The following is a 21,052-nucleotide window of genomic DNA, read 5'->3' as shown; positions in this document are numbered from 1 at the left end:
TGACCGCCTCGTATGGTCTCAACAATCGAGTAGAAAATCCGACATCCTGTGGCGACGGCCAGAGAAGCGTCAGCCATGGCTTCCTCCGACGTGAACCCTCTCATTTCGAACCAAAAGTCCTCGGAGCTCCAGGCAATCCTCCACCCTCTGGTCCTCCTCACCATATCCGACTACATCACCCGTCATACTCTGCGGTCGCAGCAGGGACCCATTGTCGGCGCCCTTCTCGGCCAGCAGAATGGTCGCGAGATTACTGTTGAACATGCGTTTGATTGTCACACGATACCGGCACCTGAGGTAGAAGGAGGTTACCTTCTGGACTCCGGGCGCTTCGGCGCAAGACTAGAGCAGAGTAAGCTCAGCTATTGTCCATTTATACGCCTTCGTTGGACTAACACTCCCTAAGTGAAGACAGTTCACAAGGACCGAAGCCTAGACCTGGTCGGCTGGTACACTCTACTCGCAGTGACAGGCCCGACACCGACCATCCTCCCGATCCACCACCAGCTCCTCTCCGAATTCAACGAGTCGGCTCTCCTCCTTGGCTTCCACCCTGAGGAAGTCTTTACTCATTCCGTGGGCGGCAAGCTGCCCATGACCATCTATGAATCCAACTATGAGGTAGACGACCCGAGGGCTGCCGAGGCTGAGGGCGAGGACAAGAAGATGGATGACGGAGAATCAAAGCTCAAGCTACGCTTCCGCGAGCTGCCATACACGGTAGAGACGGGCGAGGCTGAGATGATCAGCATGGACCATGTTGCGCGCGGTGCCGGCAACGCGACCGCCGTCGAAGCTCCCAAGGAGACTGCGAAGCCCAAGGTTCAGCTCGTTGAGTCGGGCGGCAAGCGTCGCGTCGTCGTTGCCGACAGCGCAGACGGCGACGATACAGAGGCCCAGCTGTCTCCAGAAGAGGAAGAGATGGTGGCCGCCCTCACGGCCAAGGCGAACGCCGTCAAGATGCTTCAGGGCCGCATCCGCCTCATCACAACCTACCTCGAGCGCCTGCCGGCCGAACCCCTTGCCGGGGCGGACCAAGCCGACGCCGCATCCGCCACCACAGGTGCACAAACTACACCATCTCACACCATCCTCCGCCAGATCCAAGCCCTCGTGAACCGGCTGGATCTCGTTGTTCCCTCTGACGCGGAGGGCTTCGAAAAGGAGGTACTCTGCGAGGAGAACGAGGTCGCCATCACGTCACGTCTCAACGACCTCATGCAGAGTATCAGTGGCATGCGCGACCTGGGCAAGAAGTTCAGCATCGCCGAGTCCGCACGTGTCAGGAACCGCGGCGGTGCGGCGGCGGCCGACTTCTCCAGCTACGGCCCTTCCGGCTTCAACCTCCCGGGCGCGGGAGACATTATGATGTAGAGGGGATAACGGTCGACGACTAGTCAAGGGAGCGAAGAGTCTTTTATGGCGGCGGTTGCGCGCATCATCAGTCTATCTGGGATTCATGGGGAGGCGTTTCGGGGATAATGTAGACATGACGACACTTGCAAGGGGCATGAAAAACCCTCGAAAAAATTCAAACTCTTTGGTCAAGATACACCAATGTCAGTGGGTTCCTTGAACCTCCAGTTCCAGCTCCATCAGTGAATTTTCCTGAGCTCAGATTTAATCCATGGGTAGTCCCGGATGTGGAAGGTACTGCCTTAGCTACCGGACCACCGGGGCCTCATACCTTAATGTTCAATCACAACCGCCGCCACCGGCGCCTTCCCACGTCCGCGCTCCCTTCCTTCATTGACGTACCTTCCTCATGTATCTCAAAAAGATAAATCCTCTCCTCCCTTTTGATTTTCTTGTTTGACTTTTTCTCATATGTCACAATATCATAGTTTATCATGCTATCCGTTTTTTATTTTCAGCCTGCAGCCTACCTATGCTCTTTTCTCTTGTTTTTTTTCGCGTCCCGGTAAACCCAACGATCCTTCTTACTCTCTAAGTAGGTATCAACTTCATCATCATCATGACCACCTAGTCAAACTATCCAACGCTTGCTTTCCAAATTTAGTAAACGGAGAAGAAAGAAAAGAATCTATGGTACTATCTATAATCAAACCTGCATACTTGCAAACCACGAACCCCAAAAAAGAAATGCAAATTTGGAATTACGCATCAAGAGAAGAGGGGCTCCGACTCAAGCCTCGATAACAACCTTGAGCACAAGCTTCCCCTCGTCATCAAACGTCCGACTCGCCAGCTCAAACGCCTTTGACGCGTTCTGCAACCCCTTGAACCGGTGCGTAACCATATCATCCAGAGGCGGAAGCCCGCCGTTGCCCTTGGCGCAGAGCAGACGGACGCCCGTCGGGTAGGTATTCGCGTACCGGAAGATGCCAAGGATATCAATCTCCCGCAGGTGCGCGACCGACAGCGGCAGAGTCTGCACGGGCGTGCCCATGCCGACCATGATGACTTTCCCGCCGGGCCGCGTGGCGTACAGGCTGGTGTGCATGCAGACCTCTTTGCCGGTGCACTCGAAGGTGACGTCGACGCCGTCGTCTTCGGCGTCCGAGTCGAGTTCTTCGGGCACCTTTGTGAGGGCCAGGATTTCCGCGGCGAGGGACTTGGCGCCGTCGAATTTGCTCTGGACGCTCTGGACGGAGAAGATGCTGGCGGGCGTCATGACGCCCGGGTCGGCTGGCGTGGAGGTGCCGGAGTTGGTCTTGACGACGTGGCCGTGGGTGGCGAAGCCCTTTCCGACGGCGTAGTTTACGCGGCCGGCATCGACGTCGGTGATGGTAACTTCGGAGCAGCCAGCTTGCCGCGCCATGGCGGCTGTCAGGAGTCCGACGGTTCCTGCGCCGATGACCAAGGCCGTTGAGCCGGGCTCCGGCGCGGCTCTGTTGACGGCGTGGATGGCGACAGAGAGCGGCTCGAGGAGGGCGGCCGCTTCGTAGGAGACGTGGTCGGGGATCTTGTGGCACCACGCCGCCGGATGGTTGATTCGTTCCTGGAGGGTGCCTTGGTAATGGGGCACGCTCTTGGCGCTAGACCGGAACTTCATCTTCTTGCAGAGGTTGTATCTGCCTTTACGGCAGATGGTGCACTGTCCGCAGGGGACGCCGACCTCGAGAGCGACGCGGTCACCCAGCTTGAAGCCCGTGACCTGGGGCCCGATGGAGACGACCTCTCCCGAAGATTCGTGGCCTAGAGAGAGGGGGTGACACGCGCAGAGGTCGCCATTGGCGAACTTCTTGTAGTAGCTGACATCAGACCCGCAGATACCGGTCCGCTTGATGGCAATCTGCAGCTCCCCGGCGGCCGGTTCTTCTATGCTCCTCGTCTCCTAAGGGGTACGAGTGTCGTTAGAATTAACATGTCCAAGGCGGGGCGGCTTTTGACACATTCAGGAGTAGGGATGCAACAGGATCAACGTGGGGGAACCTTCGTGTGACGAACGAACCCACATTCTCCACGTCACAATCCATGACCATGAGCCTAAGAAAGTTGAACTTACCAATCGCAAGTCTCGAGGACCATACAAGACTGACGCAGTGACCGAACAAGACTTTGACTTGTAGACGGGTAGGTGCATTGGTGCCATCTCACCCGTTGCGACTGGGGCCATGATGGAAGTTGGATGACGCCGGCGGCGTGGGGTGAAGCGTGGGATGATGGGTTAGGGTGTCAAAGGGGGCTTGGCCTAACTTCCTAATAGGGAGGGCTCGATGAGTGGGATTGGCCCAAGTGCCGGATGAGGGGTGCCGACAACACAAAATATGCTGAAAGACACGAGGGCGAGGGTCCTGGGAATGAGGGACGGGAGGGGACCGGCGCGGGGTGTCTCGAGGACTGATAGGTTCGCTTTGGTATTTGGAGTTTGGGGGTAATTGGGGGGCCACAAGAGGATAGACAGGGTTATTTCGTGGGATGAAGATGTAAGGAACCCAAGCTAATACGATTCCCGTGCGAAGATGGAGGTGAGCGAAATAGATTATCACTTGACAGAATGAAATGATAACCGGAAGAGCAGGAGACTCGAGATAAAGGGAATTATGAAGAGGCTTTGGCGCGAGGGGCCGTTGCTCCCCACCACCCCTTAAATAGGCTTGCGTGCTTGCCCGGCCCCCGGGCACTCTCAACGTCCTGATGAATGATGCTCATGGTGGTGTCAATCGGTGATAGACCAAAGTTGCAAGGGGTTATCTTGGGTGAATGGGGAGACGGATGGACAACGGGCCATGAGCATACCTATCGAGGGTGACCATGATGGGGAGAGTTGGCCAAGTTCGCCCAACCAAACATCGACCAGTTATCGGAGCCAAGCTAAGAGCTTCGTACATGTAATCTCGGGAAATCATATGCAAGAGACATCTAGCGACGGAGCCACCTCAGCGTTCGGCAGCAGCACAAACCTTGGCCGGTATCATACTGGCTTGCGAGGCGAAGAGATGAAAGGGAACAGAGTAGGGATGGGTAGGCAATACCGGGCGGTAGTGTACATGGTTCGGCAAGGAACGAAGCATGTCGGGCCAGGACGTGTCCGCATTTGGGCAGCAGCTGTACGCACTGGGCGTGAAATCGTCGTGGCATTGGTTAACGATGCTGGACAGGTGGAAAACGGGACGGCGGATGGAAGTAACTTTTCGTCTTTTGCGGTGACTAGGCAGGGCCCTGTTGAGCCACTTCCGAAACTCTCCAAGCATGGCACAGATGGAGGGGCTCAACGAGCAAATGGGGAACTAGCGGCTGGTGATGGGACGGCCTGGATGGCATCAGTGCGGTGACAGATATCGGCATGCATGGGGCTTCGACATGATAGTCATAGATGCAGTGCCTCGCCTGCATGTGTTGCAGGTTGCGGTGACGGGCTATACCTGTCCCGGGTCGTGAGGCTAGTCAGGAGCCTGAAGGTAAAGAGAGCGAGCACGAAGACATGACGATGGCGAATCGCAAGAGGAAAAAATGTAGTTTTGCCTCCCTCTCTGTCTCTGTTTCTCGCTCTCTGTGGAACGGCCGCATGCGCGGACTGGGATATTGAGCCAAGTGGACAGTTAAGGTATGGTCGGTGAGGTACCCGGGAGTGAGGGCCCGGAACAGAATGGACCACGACAGGGGTCAATGGGAGGGGTAGGAGGGGAGGGGAGAGCCGGGAGGGGAGAGCCGGGAGGGGGGACAGTTGTGGCAACGGGGATGCATGGCTCTTGATGGAGGGTAGGAAATGAGCAGGTGTGGTGAACAAGGAAGATGCCGTAGGCAAAACTACTCTGTCTGCGCCTGTATCCGTACCATGATCTCGCGTGGAAGGGTTCCGAGGGACAGATGGGACGGGACAATCGCGGATGAATTGCGACAGATGATGGACAATGAACCCAAGATGAGGCGATGAATGCCCTGGTTGAATGTGCCAGAGTTGCAGGAAGAATGGATATGGAGATAGACGGTGAGAAAGAGGAGACCTCTGACCAGGGCAGGGCACTGAGAAACGACGTAGTTGGCTAATTGAGGTTCGAGTTCCGCACGAGATTCGCAACGAAGCACCGATTCGTGGCCCTCGTTGAGTGCGTAGAATCCTGCCAGGGGGGTCCAGTCGGATGCTCGGCGGTCGAAGGATTGAGCATCTTTGTGTAGCCAATGAGGCGACATGTTCCATCGATAAAGGTTCAACGCAGTTTGAATAAGTAAAGAGGTAAGGTAAAGGCTGAGTGACATGCGAATTTGGTAGTTAGAACTAAAGTAGAGCAGGCGAAATGTCGTAAACTTCGAATTTGCATCGACGGAGGCAGATTAAGGTATGATCGAGTCCAGGATAGCTTAAGTCGAGTAGTTGGTGAGGAAGAATTGCAGAGAAATCCAAAGATTGACTTTTTAGGTTTCCCTCTTGCCTCTCACGATCCCTGGTTGCCTCTCTTCCAAGTCTGCACTTTCTGATTTCTGTGCACCGATCTTTCTGGTTGAAGGAAGAGAAGGTTCGGCTAAGGCACCTTCGTGATTTCCTCGAAATTACATAATCACGCAACAGTTCGGATGGCGGGGTGCCAAGGTAGGGACCTTCCTTGTCTACTTACATCCTCTACTCCGTACGGAGTACCTCTTTCCATTCCTCTGCTGCACATTACCAGTGCCGCCCGCCTTCATCCGTCCGTACTTCAGCACCTTCGGTTCCCCTTGAAGACACGTTATGCCATTCTGTCAAACCTTTCGTCCTGAAATGGAGCGAATCTGCAGCTTTGGCACTTTGAGCTTCCCTCCCTCCGCGGCCACATACGTACGACGCTGCAGCTTTGGTGCTCAAGACCGCCCATCCCTCATCACTCTCTTCTGGCATATGTTCTACGGCACGGCTGCGCATCTATCGTTCCCTGTCCTAGCCGACGGCGGCGCACATCCCGTTCGTTCCGCGGAATGAGGACGCTGCCGGTCGTTGAAGGCCATCACCCGTCCCAGCTAGCGAAGCGTCATGGTTCGCGACATCGAACCATTTTCTCCGTCGATCGCGTGAGAAGACCGGCAAGTTAACAGCTAGAGAGACACTGCTGAACAGCCGCTGTTGACCAGCTGCTCTCTCTTGCCATGGGTATGGGTACTTCATTATTGCGCCTTGCTCCCAGCGGTTGCAAAACCCTATTGAACACCAAGTATCTTCACAGAGCTCATATCCTCAGATTGAGCTGCGCACTCAATCCTGCACGTCAGGCTCCGCTGTGATGGTATGCCCTCCGGTCCCCTGGCCGCGGCGGCAAAGACCCCCAGTGGATTCCTCTGAGGGGAGGGACATGGACCGAAGGCCCCATCTGGTGGACCCCGGCTTAGTTGACGGGGCCTTCAAGGGCCTTGCCTACACCTATCCTTGCAACAATGGATTTTGGTATCAAAAGACGGCACAAGAAAACGATGCCGAGGCTCTAACCGGCCGAACCAGATCACGTCGGAAGCAATGCGTCCTCCAAGAATCCAGTACTTTCTTGAACCAGTCCAGGAAAGGCCTTCTCATCGTGACGCCCTCGGCGCCAGAAAGCGTTCCTCGGGCCTCGACTTCAGTTTGATATCACTCCATCGACCAAAACGTCTATAACAGCGTATATCGAAGGCACTGCAACTGCTGCTCCTTTACCTGATTTCTGTCAGCGCTCGAGTCTGCGCCAATCTGATCGAGTGGCTGGGTCCAAGTTCTCCGACTGCTGGTATGCGGATACACTGCATGTGCACCTCCATTTTACCGGTCCTATAGCGAGGCGCTGCGCATGGCTGGTCCTGACCCCAACCCTTGTAAGTCCTCGAAAGCCCATGACTACCTAAAATACATGGATGACCGTACCTTATCCTGATCCGCAACTTCTGACGCATCCGCAGTCGGCACGCAAAACCCTGCCCGGATTTCGGCCACTGCATTTATTTGTCAAGTCAGACTAATGATACAGACTGCCGCCTTCTAACTTGCTCAGGCTGTATTGCCTCAACGACGAAGCATCTGCAAAAAGAGAGCTGGCATATCACAGTTGGTGGCAATGACGCCTGTTCTGATATGGCGTAGTAACCGAGTCGCAGCCCCTGGCTACACCTCGCCTGACCAAAAAGTCATGGGTGCTGGATAAAGTCGTTTGGAGCTGATCGACTCAAACTCAATGCCAATCGTACACATTTTCCTGCATGGACGCGAAAGTACTTCTCTTGATGGCAAGGACCAGTGCGAGACATCAACGTCATCTTCTGGGCTCAGCAAACTTGGAGACACATTCGAGAGCTGCAATGATCACCCAGCTACTGTTCCCGTCGATAGCACTAGCACGTACGGCGCCCGCATCTCTGAGGCGCGCCAGATGTTTGAAGGCACACTCACTACTCTACTGAACCCCAAACGAGTGATCTCCAAGTGTACTATCACACGGAGAGCCTGAGCCGACATTGCAATCCTCAACACGGCAAGATCTACTTCTCTGCCGTGAGGCAGATGCGGGATGAATCAGGAGCTGGTTTGTCTGACGACTCAGTCAGGGCTTAGTATTGAAAGAGTCAAGAATCTCGCATATCCGCAACCGCAGGCTGCTTGGGTATCACATTCAACGGTGGCCAGCATATACCCACTGCGAAACAAAAATTGGAGACAATTTTCCAATTCGGAGAAACCCTGCATGCTCACGCAATCGGAACGCATGGCATTACCCAGGGCCCATGCAAAGGAGTGTCGAGTGGAGCTCTTCGTCATGTCTGCCTGAAGAGAACCCACGCGCGAGGCTTTACCTGGGTGTACGTGATACTGGTGAGCAAGCCGTCCTCTTCTTGGTATGCGAAAGAAGAAGAGAGAAGCCCGTCACGTCATCTCATGGGAAGGTGTTGGTACAATGATGTCGCCGAAGACGAGCGTGAGCAGCTTCGGGACGAAAGTCTGGTCAGTTCTCTGATATCACCAGTGAGAGCAGCTATAACAACTAACACGGTCCACGGAATTGTTGTCCGGTCTACCAATGGACGGCCTTGACATATCTAAGACAGAGACTCTTCTCTTCTGAGCCGCATGGAATCGAGTCATTGCAGTATTGACGATGAGGGTCACTTGCCAGCGGCGCCTGGAATCATTCCATTACCGGCGATTTTCTCCAAACCTCAGGCTTCAGCTCCAGGGCAGACGGATGTCTGGATTGGCACCTGCCGACGTAGTTGCCGAGTAATGACCTTGCTTTCAGACGGCTATTGATCTCGATGGAAGTTTTCCATCCCAAAAGCCGAATGGGATGACTGGGGGGAGCATAGCTCGATACGACCTCACTAGGCCATGGCCTCTCCGCATGTACATCGTCTGCTCAGGCATGTCAGCGAGGGTGTCTACCGGATCTCTGGAATAAAGTGAAACACTGCTCGCATCGCTGACAAAAATGCCAGATAAATTAGAAAGAGAGAAGTGGCTGACGCCTCCATTCTAGAAACCGACGCTGACAGACAGCGTCTGTCAGGCCGCCGGATTTTCACCGTAATTTAGTGAACAGGAAAGTCTAGCTGGTCTGGCAACGCGGAAACGCTGCATATTTCGGGTAGGGGGCAGAAGTACCAATGCCCAAATAAGCTGAAAAGCACCATGAGACCCGATCAGCTGCATTCAGCTTCCTCGGCATGCCTTTAGAGTTTCAACGGTCAACTACATTGCATAGGGATATCGCCATGGCACGATACATCCAAGACAATTCTCAGACCGCTGGAAAGGACTTCATCAGCCAATGTAAGGTCCTTGAATCCAGATAGCGGCTGGTTCTCTACCCCAGAGAACTAAACACAAGCAAATTTCTTTCTGAAGAGGTAATTAGGTCGTGGATGATGCGAGGAGGAGGAGGAGGGGTCACTCGAATTGGTCGAAGGCGTCTGGGTGCCCAAAAGAAGAACAACCTACGAACAGAACACCACCATCAAATCGAAGACATCTTACCTGCAGCCACCGCCTCAATCGTCGCTCAATTACCTTATATCAACGAAGCAACATGTGAATCTTGTCCCCCTTTTCCAGTGCGAAGCTAGCATGTGCATTTCAGCCAATCTACCACCCATCAGCAGCAGCAGCAGCAGCAGCCGTACTATAATAAAACTCACCTACACACACCCACATTGCGCTTCCGCATCCGCATCCGCGTAACTCCCCCGGGCGTATAGTATAGCCTGCCTTTCATACCTTGACTCACACACCTCACCGCCAATCTCTCAAATCCAAGCCAAGCCAACAGACAGCAACGTCCACTTCCCGAGCATTGGCAGACACAAAAAAAAGACACATTGAGACCCCCCCGGAAGCCGAAATCGGGGGGTGAAATCGGGACCTGATTCAATGAGTCGGTGAGCGAGGGGAAACACGACATCCGCCACACGCATGTGTATTTCGCAGTTTATATACGATTTTACCATGTGCCTCTACTGCAACCGCTACAAGACGGGTGACGACGACACGGTAAGCGGGTGAAGCAGAAAGATATCGCATGGGAAGCACAACATGCCCCGGCGCATCCCTCGGTGTGTCTTTTATGTGAATGGCTGCCGAAAAAACGCACCCACCTTCAGGTACATGTTGCTCTTGCTCTGCTCTTGCGTCACAATCAAGACACTCTCCTCAGCCTACCTCGACCTCGAGGTGCACTCGAGGTGCCTTGAGGTAGGTAGAGTCACGTTTCACCGCCTACCGCCACCGGCACACGCGCGCCGAGTCGTCCATTAAGAATCTCATCGTGACGCTGCGTCCTGTCAGCCATCGCCATATGCCATCCCCCAACGAGACCTTTCTCTCCAATGTTGTCTCTCCCATTAGCAGGCGAGTCGAGCTCACGCCGGATACAATCGCGCATACCTGGTCAAATGCAGAGGAGAGAATCAAGAATTACAAAAAAGGCAAGGCTCATACTTTGGGAATCTATGTGTATGGGAGCACAAACAGGACGGATACAGCATTACACATCATACGAGCTTTTTTGGGAGAGAAAAAAAGTGCCTGCCGCGAAAGCCCCCCCTCCGTACAAAAAGGTCTCGGTCCAAGGATCTTTCCCCCCCTCCTCCCTCCCCTCCCCTCCCTCCGAGGAGCGGCATCGCCCGTTCACCCGCACCTCGCAAACAAAGGTCGACGCGATCAGAAAGTGCTGGTCGCCAATCGGCTCGCCGCGTTTCTCGCATCCACTCGGTCCTCGTCGTCCTCCTCTGCCACACCGGACAGGCTCGCCCGGCCGCCCGCTGCGCCGAGGCCCTTGTTCTGCCCCGCACCCTGGCTGTCGTCGCCCTCACCGTCCTCGGGGACGCCCATAAGACTGCCAGACACGCTGCGGTTGAGCGTGTCGGTACGTCGTGGAACACCGCTCCATGCATCACCCTTGGGACCTTGGCTGGCTGCCACGCTGGCCCTTCTGACGGGAGGGTGAGCCTCGCGTCCCAGTCGACTCAGACCGCCAGATGCGTCAATGGCGCGGATGTCTGGTCTTACGCTCTCGAGGACGGCGAGAGCACGTCGCTCCGCTTCAATCTCGCGAATGACATATTCTCTGATGCTGAGCCGAAGGTCCGCTGCAGTCCTCGCGAACCACTTTCGGCGCTCCTGTACGAGATTTTGCGTGACACGAGTCGTCTTTTGGTAGAGGTAGGTCTCGTTTTGGCGGGCGTCATCGAGGGCTGTAATGGCCTCATCGACCTTCTCGCGCCTTACGTTGGAGCTCGCCTTCAGACGATCGGCAGCATTGAGCTTGCTACGTGTGTTCTCTTGTGCCTGGAGGAATTCGCGAATGAGGATTTGGCGATTTGTGAGTGACTCCTTGACCACAAATGAGTCCTGGGAATGGTACTGGAAAGGATCACCAATGGTGGTAGCTTCCGCAGTAGCTTGCGCAGCGTGGTAATCACCGACGGTCTGTACGATCTTGCCCAACTTACGATAGGCATTGGCGAGACCCTGATGGGGCTCTTGGATATGCATGGAGCCGAGCTTGACGCCAAAGTCGGATTCAGCCAATCCCAGACCTAGATGATATCAGACCTGCAAATGCCCGCGCGTTGTTGGGAAGGATTGACGTTGGACTTACCTCGACGAGACTTGACGAGCTTATCGACCTTGTGGCCGGCATCCATGGTTCCAAGGTAGAAGAGCTTCACAATCGGACGAGCCTCCTGGAGCTCCGGAGTGTCGTCCGGCGGGGGAGCAAACTGCTTCAGGATCTTTCTGCGCACACCCGTCGCCGGCTGCTTCATCTTTACCATGGGGCTGTAACCGAAATCGCTCTCAACGAAGAGGACCATCTCATCGTCCCTCATAAGGACTTCGTTGCTGCACACGTAGTTGAACCACCGTTGTAATAGAGCCTTAACACGGGCTTCGTCCTCGTCCGTGCCAGCGCCGGCCGAAGTTACGGCGGGCGGTACGGTAGGTACCAGGCATTCCGGGTTGGCTGAAATCAGGTGCTCCGCAAGCTTGACGAATTCGGAATGGAAACGACGTACGTCGCGGTACTGCGTGGTGCGGAACCGCGGGAGGTTGGTCTACGGCGTGTTAGGCAATCACCTTCCACCGCACAAGGGGGTTTGCTCCTTACATGAACATCGAACCGCAAGATGGGGTCCTTCTTCCCGGTGCGCTCGAGACCGGTGATCTTGGCCTGTAGCCTGAACTGAGGCTGCTGAGGCTTGCGCGGCTGTTGTTGAGCCTGACCGCCCTCGGCCGCAGGGCCACCTTGTTCTTGCGACTTTTGAGGTAGCTCAGGTCCCGGACCATCGCCGCTGGAGCGGGCTTCTGAGCCTATTTCAGTCCTCGACTCCTGTGTTTCCACCTCGGTGGTCGACTGGGTGCTGCTTGCGGTGTCTGGTCGTCTGTATTGCTGCTCGCCGCCAAAGCCCTCGTGGTGGTCTTGCGGCGTTGCGTTGCCGGGACTCGGTGAGTAGTTGAAGGGGGATCCAGCCGGGTCGCCGCCGAGGTCAGCACCAAGAGATGAGAAGTTGGTCTGGTTGGGCCGGGGCGAGGAGCCTGGGGAGTTTCCCCAGGGCGATGCGCCGCTCTCTTCGTGGATAGAGGCGCTGTAATCCATGGCTACGGCGGTCTCGTTGTCGTCGTTGTTCGTCGTCTGCGAAGGCGTGCGATCGATGATGTCGTCGGGTTGCGTGGACGGATCACGACTGGCCGACAAAGCCGATGCGGGGAAGAGGGAACGGGTGTAGATGGTTATTTGGGGATTCGGCACACGAGCCCATCCATTGATCGGTGTCGGAATGCAACAGTGCTTGTCGTGGGCCGGAGGATAGTGGTCCGGGTGTGTAGATGATGGTCCGTATAATCGCCCTCGTGTCGTTCGCAAGCTGAGGCGGGATGCGAGCGTGATGTCCAGAAGGCCGGGGGACCTTTTCTCCACGCAGCTGCCTTGAATTGGTTCGTAACCACCGCAGTTCAAAGCCTCAGGTACGCCAGAGGGCCACAGAGCCTACCCAAAGCCCGCGAAGCACCGCAGCCCCACTCATCCTCCGCTTCGGCTTAGCGTCCCCACGTCCTCTGGTCGCAACCTGGAAGAAGAAGCTCGGGCCAGCGCACCTAAGCACAGAAGTAAGGTACGCCTCCAGTTGCTTCCGGCCGGGTTCTGTCTCTCCTTGGGAAAAAGTGACGACACACGCGCGGCAGACACCGCGCCTAACTTACCCTGACAGCTCTCAGCTTTGACCAATAGGGACACCGGAATCCCAGCAACCTCGTAACTTCAACACTCTTTTTCAGCCTTGCGACGACGGATTTTTTGACGATTGCTATCTTTACAAGGTGAAAAGGCCACCGAGACGACGGCACATAGAGGGCGCAAACCATGGCGCATATGACCAACACCTTGGCGACGGCCGAGCAGCTCTACAAGCGCAATTCCTTCAGCTCACTACCGGCCGACCTCCAGGATGTCATATTCTATGCGACGCAGTGCCTAACACAGGCTGCCGGTGTGCTACTCGACCTGCCGCAATCGACAACGGCACAGGCGAACGTCTTGCTGGCGCGATACTGGCTCGTCGAGTCGCCAATGGCAGGAGAATTCAGCGTGAGTCGCAAGCAACACATTCCATACAACATCTCAACTTCCACTAACAAGATCTCCAGGACGTCTCCGCCGCAGCCCTCTACCTAGTCGCCAAAATGGGCCCCGTCCCACGCTCGACACGAGACGTCTCAAACGTATACGCCTACCTCCTCTCCCCAGCCTCCGCCCTCTTCCGCGGCGAGCCACCAGACGACGACCCGAAGAAGCGCCCCCGCCCGGATCCGACGACGTACTACCAGACAGAAGGCGAGTACGCCGCCTTCCAGACGCGGATGCTGGCCGCCGAGGCGCGGGTCCTCTGGGCCCTGGGCTTCGACACGGCCGTGGCGCTGCCGCACGCGCTGGCCGTGACGTACCTCCAGGCGCTCGACTTCCTCGGGAAGCCGAGGGCGCAGGTGGCCGGGCGGGTGGTCGCGCACCTCAACACGGCGCTGCTGAGCCCGCAGATGCTGTATCTTACGCACCAGCCCAACGCGCTCGCGACGGCGGCGGTATATATCGCCGCCCGGGAGGCTGGGGCTAAGATGCCCGAGGTGGCGTGGTGGGAGGTTTTCGATGTCGAGAGGGAGGAGCTCGGGTTCCTTGTCGTGGGGATGAGGAGTCTTGAGGGGTGGGTTAGAGGGGTCAAAGAGACTGGGATGCTTGCTGGTGGTATGATTACCAGAGTTGGGATTGAGAGGGAGGCTAGGAGGAGGGCTGGTGAAGGGGATGAGGAAGACGAGATTATGGCGCTTATGGATCAGAAAGCGGCATAGAACAGTGATGAACTACTGGCGGCTTCGAGGAGAGAAGATTGATACCCAAACAAAAAGTTGACTTACTATGTCTTCCCTAATCCATACTGCATGTTGCCTCGCCTCCAGTGTCACTTAACAGCTGGTGGGGGAGCGAGGTATCGCGATACGACAGTGGTAGCTTTGTCCCTCTCCACACTGCTTGTTGAAGAAGTTGAAAATGCGAGTCGATGTCATGCTGTTTGGAGAAGCTTGACAAGTGAACAATACAAAGGGGCAAGTTGTTCTACTTAGGTAGTTACATAGCCATAAGTGCTGTAGCTCTAATGGCAGCAACTCAGGGTGGGGGACGTAGTCCTGTGTCCATACGTATATTCACCCTAGTGAACACAATACACTGCGTAAGCGAGGGAGGTACTTGGGTCTATTTCCATCTCTACTCACCATCGATACAAGTGAATTGGGACACTTGGCCGAGGGGCTAAGGGGGCGCCAGTGGAACCCGTTCTTCCAGAGTCAAGTTGAACAATTGCTTAATCTTTTGTTCGATTCCCTATGATGGAGTCTTTTTTCTCTTGCCCCCCCCCCCCCCCCCGTGAGATACGGGTATGTGGGGGACTTGGCGGGGGGGGGAGGGGGGGGCCCGGGAGCCCCTCTTTCCCTGGTTCTCTTTTAAAATTTTTTACTTTTTTTTTTCTTCCTCCTTCGTGGGGGTTTTTTTTTTTTTCCCCCCCCCCCCCCCCCTCCAGCACCTCAACAAAAGGTCCACTCCTACTTAGGTCGGCCAGATTGTAGGATGTTCTTCGGTTCTTTGTCTTCAGGTTGATATCACAACGAAAACATCAAAGGCATCCAGGATACCATCCTTTGGAGACAACGAGTATAGAGCCTACATACATCTGCGATTCCAAAACTCCGACGTTTCTTCAAAGGTACCCTGGTACCCAGGCGTGCCCGACAATTAAAAGGCATTCACCATGGAGTTTCCCGAACCACATACCTTTCTCTCAGCCCACCTTTGCCCTAAAATCAACTCAACTCCAGTCTCCTACCTCTGTCCTCTCAGTCTTCATACCCCCCAACCCTAATCTCATCTACCTAGATTTCCTCTCACTCACACACACCTCCTCTCATCGACAACCTCCACGATCCCCGATCCCTACTCAACGCACAACGCACAACTCAAAACAAACCTCCCGGACCTCACCACCACACTCTTCCAAAATGACCATCATCACCGACCTCACCCAGCTCATAACTAAACCCCGTCATCACCGACCTCATCAAAGGGGCCGAGTTAAACCTTCACCGATCTGTACAGCCTCGAGGTCTACCGCATCTAGTTCTCGCATGGCGTCCTGCTCACCTGTATCTACATAGTCCTCTCATATAAAATCAACAAATCCATGTCCTCATGCAAGTCTCGCATGTCCAATGCCGACATTGCGCTTATGGAGAAGGACTTTGAGAAGATCGAGCAGATGATCAGTAGGACTCAGATTGATGAGGTGAGTCCTTGGCGGGAGCTACACACATGAGAGAGAGAAAGAGAGAGAGCCTGGCTTTCGATATCGAGGTGAAGATGGGTTCTGAAGAGACGGGTCGGACTTGGAACAGAGCGCTTGGATACTGAGATGTATGCACGGGCTTGCGATAGGAGACCGATATGTCAAAGCAAACTAACTCTACACACATCTCACATATGACTGGTCTATAATATGAACATGGCAAGGGGGGTAAATACAAGCCCGCCCAATGATGCTTTAAAAAAAAGGAGGTCGCTACTTTACGCCGTGGGTAGATTGGGACAACCTGAGGGTATGTCTTCCTTGCCCCCTAATACCCCGTTTCCCGTACCCTACTGCGCCAGGCTTTGATTTCCTTTAGTGCCGGGTATTCCCCAGATGAACCCCATCCAAGTAAGTGAAACCAATTAACGCCGTTTCGTCTGCTACATATTCTTTCCAAGCCCATGGGTTTTCCACCACTCTTTTCAGCCCCGTGTCTCCCTCCTGCTCTCCGTTGACAACTTCTCCCTCGTCGTTCGGGGCCTTCGTTCACAGCCTTCCGGCCATGACTTCCTTCTTGAAAATACGGACGTCCCAAACATCATAAAAATGGACGCCTTCAACGGTTTCCAGCTTGGTGTTGGCAACTATATCGGTGTCTTCATCGTCGCTGTCGCTATCCGTTTCCCATCCCGGCATGGGCAGCGGTGGGAAGCTACCCGGGGCACCTGAACCAGTGGAGGTGCCCGGGCCACCAAAGGCGCCAAAAGCAGAGCCAGCAGGCTTACTTTTGCCCTTCTTGTTTCTCTTCTCGTCGGCTCTGGCAGCCGGGGTCTGTGGTGGTGGGCGGATGATGCGCTCAACCCGGTCATCGTCGATTGAGATCCACTCGAGCTTCATGTGGGGGTGGTGGCTGAGGTTATCGACGAGGAACTTGCGGGTCTCGCGCATCACCCAGACACAGGTATCATCGTTTCTGAACGAAATTACGTTCAGAGCTCGAAGGTTTACCAGCCCTCCGAGGTGCTGCATGAATGTGTGCTAAGAGATTGATTAGTTTGGAACACGCACAACATCTCAGATAACGTACCATGGCGCGAATGCCAAGCGAGGCCGCAAGCTCTTCGAGTTGCTTCCCGCGGTTGCAAATGAGCAGCATGGCCTTCTCATCCAGATCCCAGCTCATTTGAGAATCGTTCTTGATCATCAGCCGAGTTAGTGTCGGCATGTGCTTCTTGAGAACAAGACGGCGGATCTGGTCCATGACGACATTTGTCTTGGGCGCGAAGCTCTCGGGCTTGTATTTGGACGACCGCTCGAGCATGAACAGTTCGGTGATCTGCTCCAATTGCGATGCAAATGTCAGGAAAGGCATGGACACGTTATCCGTGAAGATCTTGCGTAAGGGGAGCGGCTGTGCCTTGTTTTCCTTAGTCAACATGGTCCAGATGGGAGCTTGATTGCCGACATTTAGCAACGTCAGCCTCTTTAGCACTCTCACGTCAATGGCTGCCTTGAAGACAGAGGCCTTGACTGGGATGAGGTGAACACTAAAGGATCGCAGAGCGACGCCTCTGGTCGCCCGGATATACTCGCTGATTCTTTCGTCCTCGCCATGTGCTGTCGTGGCTATGCCGTTGACTTGCTTCTCCACTTCACGAATCTCGGCTTCAGTCGCATTCAGCTCGGACCGAACGTTCTCAATATCGCGGTAGAAGCCCTGCAACTGATTCTCGGCATATCGAATGTGGTCCCGGTCGAAAGCGCTCGTCGTGTTTCGCAAGTCCTCAAGTTTCTCCTGGAGACTTGTGGCTTCGGATAATAGGTGCTGTAGACGAGCAACCAATGTTTCAAAGTTTGCCTTTTGAGCTTCCAACGCGGCCTTTGCTCGCGCCGTGGTAGGCGATGCAGGTTCTTGAATTGACGAGCTCGTCTCTGGAGCGACAGCCTGAACCCGCTCGATCGCCTCAGCCTCGTCAGCAGCAATGGGCTCTTCCACGTTGATATCCTCGGGGTTAGAATCGGCTGCTGGCGTGGTCTTGATTTTGGCGCTGATATCTGCACCGGTAATAGACGCTCCCGAAACCTCGACGGTCGTAGCCGGCTGAACGGTTGTTGTCGCGGCGGATGACGATCCTGCACCAGTGGAAGAGCCCGCTTCAGCTGATGTCGTGTTTTCTTTCTCTTTCGCTGCCTCCGTCGCCGCTTTCGCCTCCTCTGCTTCCAAATACTTCCGACTGGCTTTCTCGATCATCTCTAGAATTTCTTGCTTTGACCCGTCATCCGCATCGCCTTCCGCCACGCTTGCCATCAGTTTACCCGAGACCTCTCGCAATCTATTCATGAAGGCTTCGGCAGGTGAGCCAGCCTCTTGCGTGTTAGCCGGGTTATCGATTTTGGCCTTTCCTTTTAAACTCTTGCGATGCTGTGACTTCTTTGCCAGGAATGGCTCCACGTCAAAGATCCTGCCCAAAACCGACTCCTGACTTTTCCTCTCTTCTTGCGCGCGAAATGCTTTTGCCGGTCCACTCGCTTCATCCCAACCGGGTGCTGATGGAAGAGGAACAACTTGGAACTCGTCATCCTGGTCCGAGTCATCAGGGTCGGTGTCCGGAGGTGGCTTTCGTGATTGCAAAGCAAGATACGTCGAGAAGGACAATTTCAGTTTCGTCAAGGTAGACGCCGAATTGCGCACACATGACTTGATTTCTGTAACAGTATCCAAGGTATCAATGTCGAGAACCACCAAAGAATTCAGCTTGCGGAACCCGCCCAGCGTTGCGGGCTCGTTGGCGGATATCCTACGCCTACTGCGGGGCGTCGGCTTCAACGCGGGCGGTAAGGGAGGGTGAGAACCAAGGGAAGATGGGTTGTACGGCGGCGGGACGTTCAAAGACATGCTTGCGAAAGGAGGAGGCGGGGGCGGTATTGAGGAAAAAGCTGGCAACGGGTCCCAATGACCTTGAGTGGATGTAGGCGGCGGTAGATTCGTCGAATACGGTAGCGGAGGGGGAATCTCGAAGAGGGACGGCCCGGCTTGCATTCGGATGTGGAGGTTCTTAAGGGTCGCAATCTGGTGTAACGCCTTGTACACAGGCCGGCTTAGCTCGACTCGGATGTTCCACCTGGTGTCCGAGCTGTCAGCGGTGACGATGCGCAAATGGAAGCCAACGCTACGTACCTGAAGGTCTCGAGGGACTTTGCATTCTTGAGGGTGAGAAATAGTAACGTGTTCATGAACTTGCCGCAGCTGGCGCTGTACAAGTACGGCTTATATGCAGCTTCGGCCTTGTCGCCGGCGCTGAGGGTATCGAGAGAAACATCGCGAAGATGCTGAGCGTAGTCGTATTCGCTCGATACGAAGGTGTCGAGGCCACCAGCCAAGCTGTCGATAGGTGAATCGAAAGATGGATCATCTTCATCGGGGAAGACGATGTGAAAGTTGCGGTATAGCTGGGCGGCAGCGAGTTCGCGAAAGTGTCTGGAGACGAGGGAGAGGCAAATCAGGTCGCTTTGGCAGCACTAGAAGGGGTCAGTTGCATTGCGACATGGGCTGTAGGCTGAAGGGGAGGGCATACATGGCTGAAGATGTCCTTTTGGGTCTCGAGAGGAAGGTCAAGAAAGCCGAGAGGTTTGGGTGCGGGCTCAGAGGCGGTGGTGGTAGCCTTGTCGCAAGACTGGGGTGAATCCATCGTGGGCGAAGTGTGGCGCATAGGTAGGAAGAGGAGTACGGATACGCCAACTCGATTCGCGATGGGTGGAACTTGCAAAGGCCGTCGGAGGCGCAGTGAAGAGGATACCAGAGACGGAATTAAAAGTAGGCTGGTGAGGACGACAAGCGAGTTTGTGGAAATGGACAGAAGACGGAGACGGGTCTACGTCTGTCCTTGTCCTCTTGTTGCGTGAGGAAATGTAAAAATAAAGGTATTGGCTTGTGCCGACCTTATGTTGGGGAGGGTGAAGAGACAGACACCCTTGGAGACATGGAGACAACGAATAACGGACAGCGGACAATGGCAAGCTGCAAGTGGACGGGAAGGAACTTGGGAATGGAATGGAAGGCGAGGCTAGGCGCGGGTAGGCGAGCAGGGGCAGAGCAGAAGAATAGTTGCGACTTGCAGAAGACTGACTGCGTGACTGACTGGGAGTGGTGGAGGAGGGGCGTCTTCGGAGGCGGAGGGTGCAGCGTCACGGTGGGAAGTGGTGGTGGTGGTGGTGGTGGTGGTGGTGGTGGTCGGCGTTGGAGGCGAGGGGTGACGGGGCGGGCCAGCCAGACAGTGAACGATGCGCCCGCCCTCGGCCCACTGACAGCGCAAACCTACACAGTATGTACATACCTTGGGAGCCCAGGGATGGGTGGCCCATGGGCTCCAGCCTCCAGCCTAAGGGCGTGGGGCCTTACTGCGCAGGTCACTGGCAGAAAAGATGCGTGGAACCTGCAGGTAAATGGGTGGTCAATGATCTCCCCGGGGTCCCTTCCCTGTGCACGGGGCCGTAGGTCGCAGCAATGCTCCACTGGCGGGCGAGCAGCTTCCCTAGAATCCCCATCACTACTGAGTACCTACTGCGTACGGGCACTACCATCCGCCTCGGCGATGACTAAGCGTTCAATGACAGGTTCGCTGTCTTCTTGGGCGCTTCCATCTGCTGGTTCCAGAGGGAGAGATGAAGGCTTAGCGTCTCGCCTAGGTAAGGTATCATTCTGACGTTCAAGGGCCACCGTATCGTGGGACTCAAGGATGGCTCGCAGCAGCACGCACAGCTCGCAGCACTCTAATCCGGCCGGCTCCACCTCCCTGCCGTTGCAACTCCCGTCCAAGGTACGGAGCAGAGTCACCGTCGTCCCCTTCTTTCACTTGTCACGTCAGGCCTTTGAGGAATCCCCACCGATTGTATTCGAATGGACGGATATAAACACATACCCTTCATAGGCATGTCTCGTCCCCCTCTTTGCCAACGTGTCGCGGTTCCGGTTCCGGTTCAACTGTCCCAGCTTTCGTCTTCTATCTCTAAGCCCTTTGCCGTGCGACTACCAATTGAAAGAAAACCACACACTGTTGTCGCATACATTGTTAAATACCCTGCGCGTACCCATGATCTCAAACTCATATCCAGGCCTCTTCTTCTCACAAGAGTATTTGCTCTGCAGCTTCCCGACATGATAACATTGGCAAATGAGACGGCCATTGAAAGAGGCTGAGAGAAACATAAGCGATGTAGTCTGGCTACGGTAAGTTTTACGGCAGCTTACGTTTGCCGTCTGCTAGTGTCGCATCTCCGCGGTAGACATGGTTCTTTACGGGGCGCAATGACGCCCATGTGGAGAAGGGGCAGC

The 21,052-nt window shown here is 55.1% G+C and overlaps 7 protein-coding genes across 7 annotated transcripts; 4 read left to right on the top strand and 3 right to left on the bottom strand.

The window, feature by feature from the left end:
- Positions 1-75: 75 nt before the first annotated feature.
- On the top strand, positions 76-1,374 carry CABS01_03555 (signalosome subunit; the record flags this gene model as incomplete). Its single annotated transcript, XM_060536930.1, has 2 exons — positions 76-352; positions 407-1,374. 2 exons carry the CDS (start codon positions 76-78, stop codon positions 1,372-1,374), a joined length of 1,245 nt encoding a protein of 414 aa, XP_060391188.1.
- A 772-nt stretch (positions 1,375-2,146) lies between these two features.
- CABS01_03554 (alcohol dehydrogenase GroES-like domain-containing protein) lies at positions 2,147-3,580 on the bottom strand (the record flags this gene model as incomplete). Its single annotated transcript, XM_060536929.1, has 2 exons — positions 2,147-3,298; positions 3,470-3,580. The coding sequence occupies 2 exons, from the start codon at positions 3,578-3,580 to the stop codon at positions 2,147-2,149; spliced, it is 1,263 nt and encodes a 420-aa protein (XP_060391187.1).
- Positions 3,581-6,357: 2,777 nt separating this feature from the next.
- Positions 6,358-7,850, top strand: CABS01_03553 (uncharacterized protein; the record flags this gene model as incomplete). Its single annotated transcript, XM_060536928.1, has 5 exons — positions 6,358-6,415; positions 6,511-6,662; positions 6,875-6,971; positions 7,031-7,221; positions 7,641-7,850. The coding sequence occupies 5 exons, from the start codon at positions 6,358-6,360 to the stop codon at positions 7,848-7,850; spliced, it is 708 nt and encodes a 235-aa protein (XP_060391186.1).
- Positions 7,851-10,552: 2,702 nt separating this feature from the next.
- Positions 10,553-12,878, bottom strand: CABS01_03552 (PX domain-containing protein; the record flags this gene model as incomplete). Its single annotated transcript, XM_060536927.1, has 3 exons — positions 10,553-11,430; positions 11,493-11,946; positions 12,000-12,878. Coding segments are annotated over 3 exons (2,211 nt in total), but the record flags the coding sequence as incomplete, so codon positions are not given.
- Positions 12,879-13,250: 372 nt separating this feature from the next.
- On the top strand, positions 13,251-14,230 carry CABS01_03551 (cyclin domain-containing protein; the record flags this gene model as incomplete). The annotated part of the gene is made up of 2 exons (XM_060536926.1): positions 13,251-13,475; positions 13,535-14,230. The coding sequence occupies 2 exons, from the start codon at positions 13,251-13,253 to the stop codon at positions 14,228-14,230; spliced, it is 921 nt and encodes a 306-aa protein (XP_060391184.1).
- A 2,036-nt stretch (positions 14,231-16,266) lies between these two features.
- Positions 16,267-19,430, bottom strand: CABS01_03550 (F-box domain-containing protein; the record flags this gene model as incomplete). Its single annotated transcript, XM_060536925.1, has 4 exons — positions 16,267-16,758; positions 16,808-18,842; positions 18,899-19,239; positions 19,296-19,430. The coding sequence occupies 4 exons, from the start codon at positions 19,428-19,430 to the stop codon at positions 16,267-16,269; spliced, it is 3,003 nt and encodes a 1,000-aa protein (XP_060391183.1).
- Positions 19,431-19,730: 300 nt separating this feature from the next.
- Positions 19,731-20,320, top strand: CABS01_03549 (uncharacterized protein; the record flags this gene model as incomplete). Its single annotated transcript, XM_060536924.1, has 2 exons — positions 19,731-20,042; positions 20,216-20,320. The coding sequence occupies 2 exons, from the start codon at positions 19,731-19,733 to the stop codon at positions 20,318-20,320; spliced, it is 417 nt and encodes a 138-aa protein (XP_060391182.1).
- Between the last annotated feature and the right edge of the window lie 732 nt (positions 20,321-21,052).

This window comes from Colletotrichum abscissum (genome assembly GCF_030869225.1).
Source record: "Colletotrichum abscissum strain IMI 504890 chromosome Unknown Scaffold_7.1, whole genome shotgun sequence".
Classification (NCBI taxonomy): Eukaryota; Fungi; Ascomycota; class Sordariomycetes; order Glomerellales; family Glomerellaceae; genus Colletotrichum; species Colletotrichum abscissum.
This window is presented reverse-complemented; position numbering and strand designations above follow the sequence as displayed.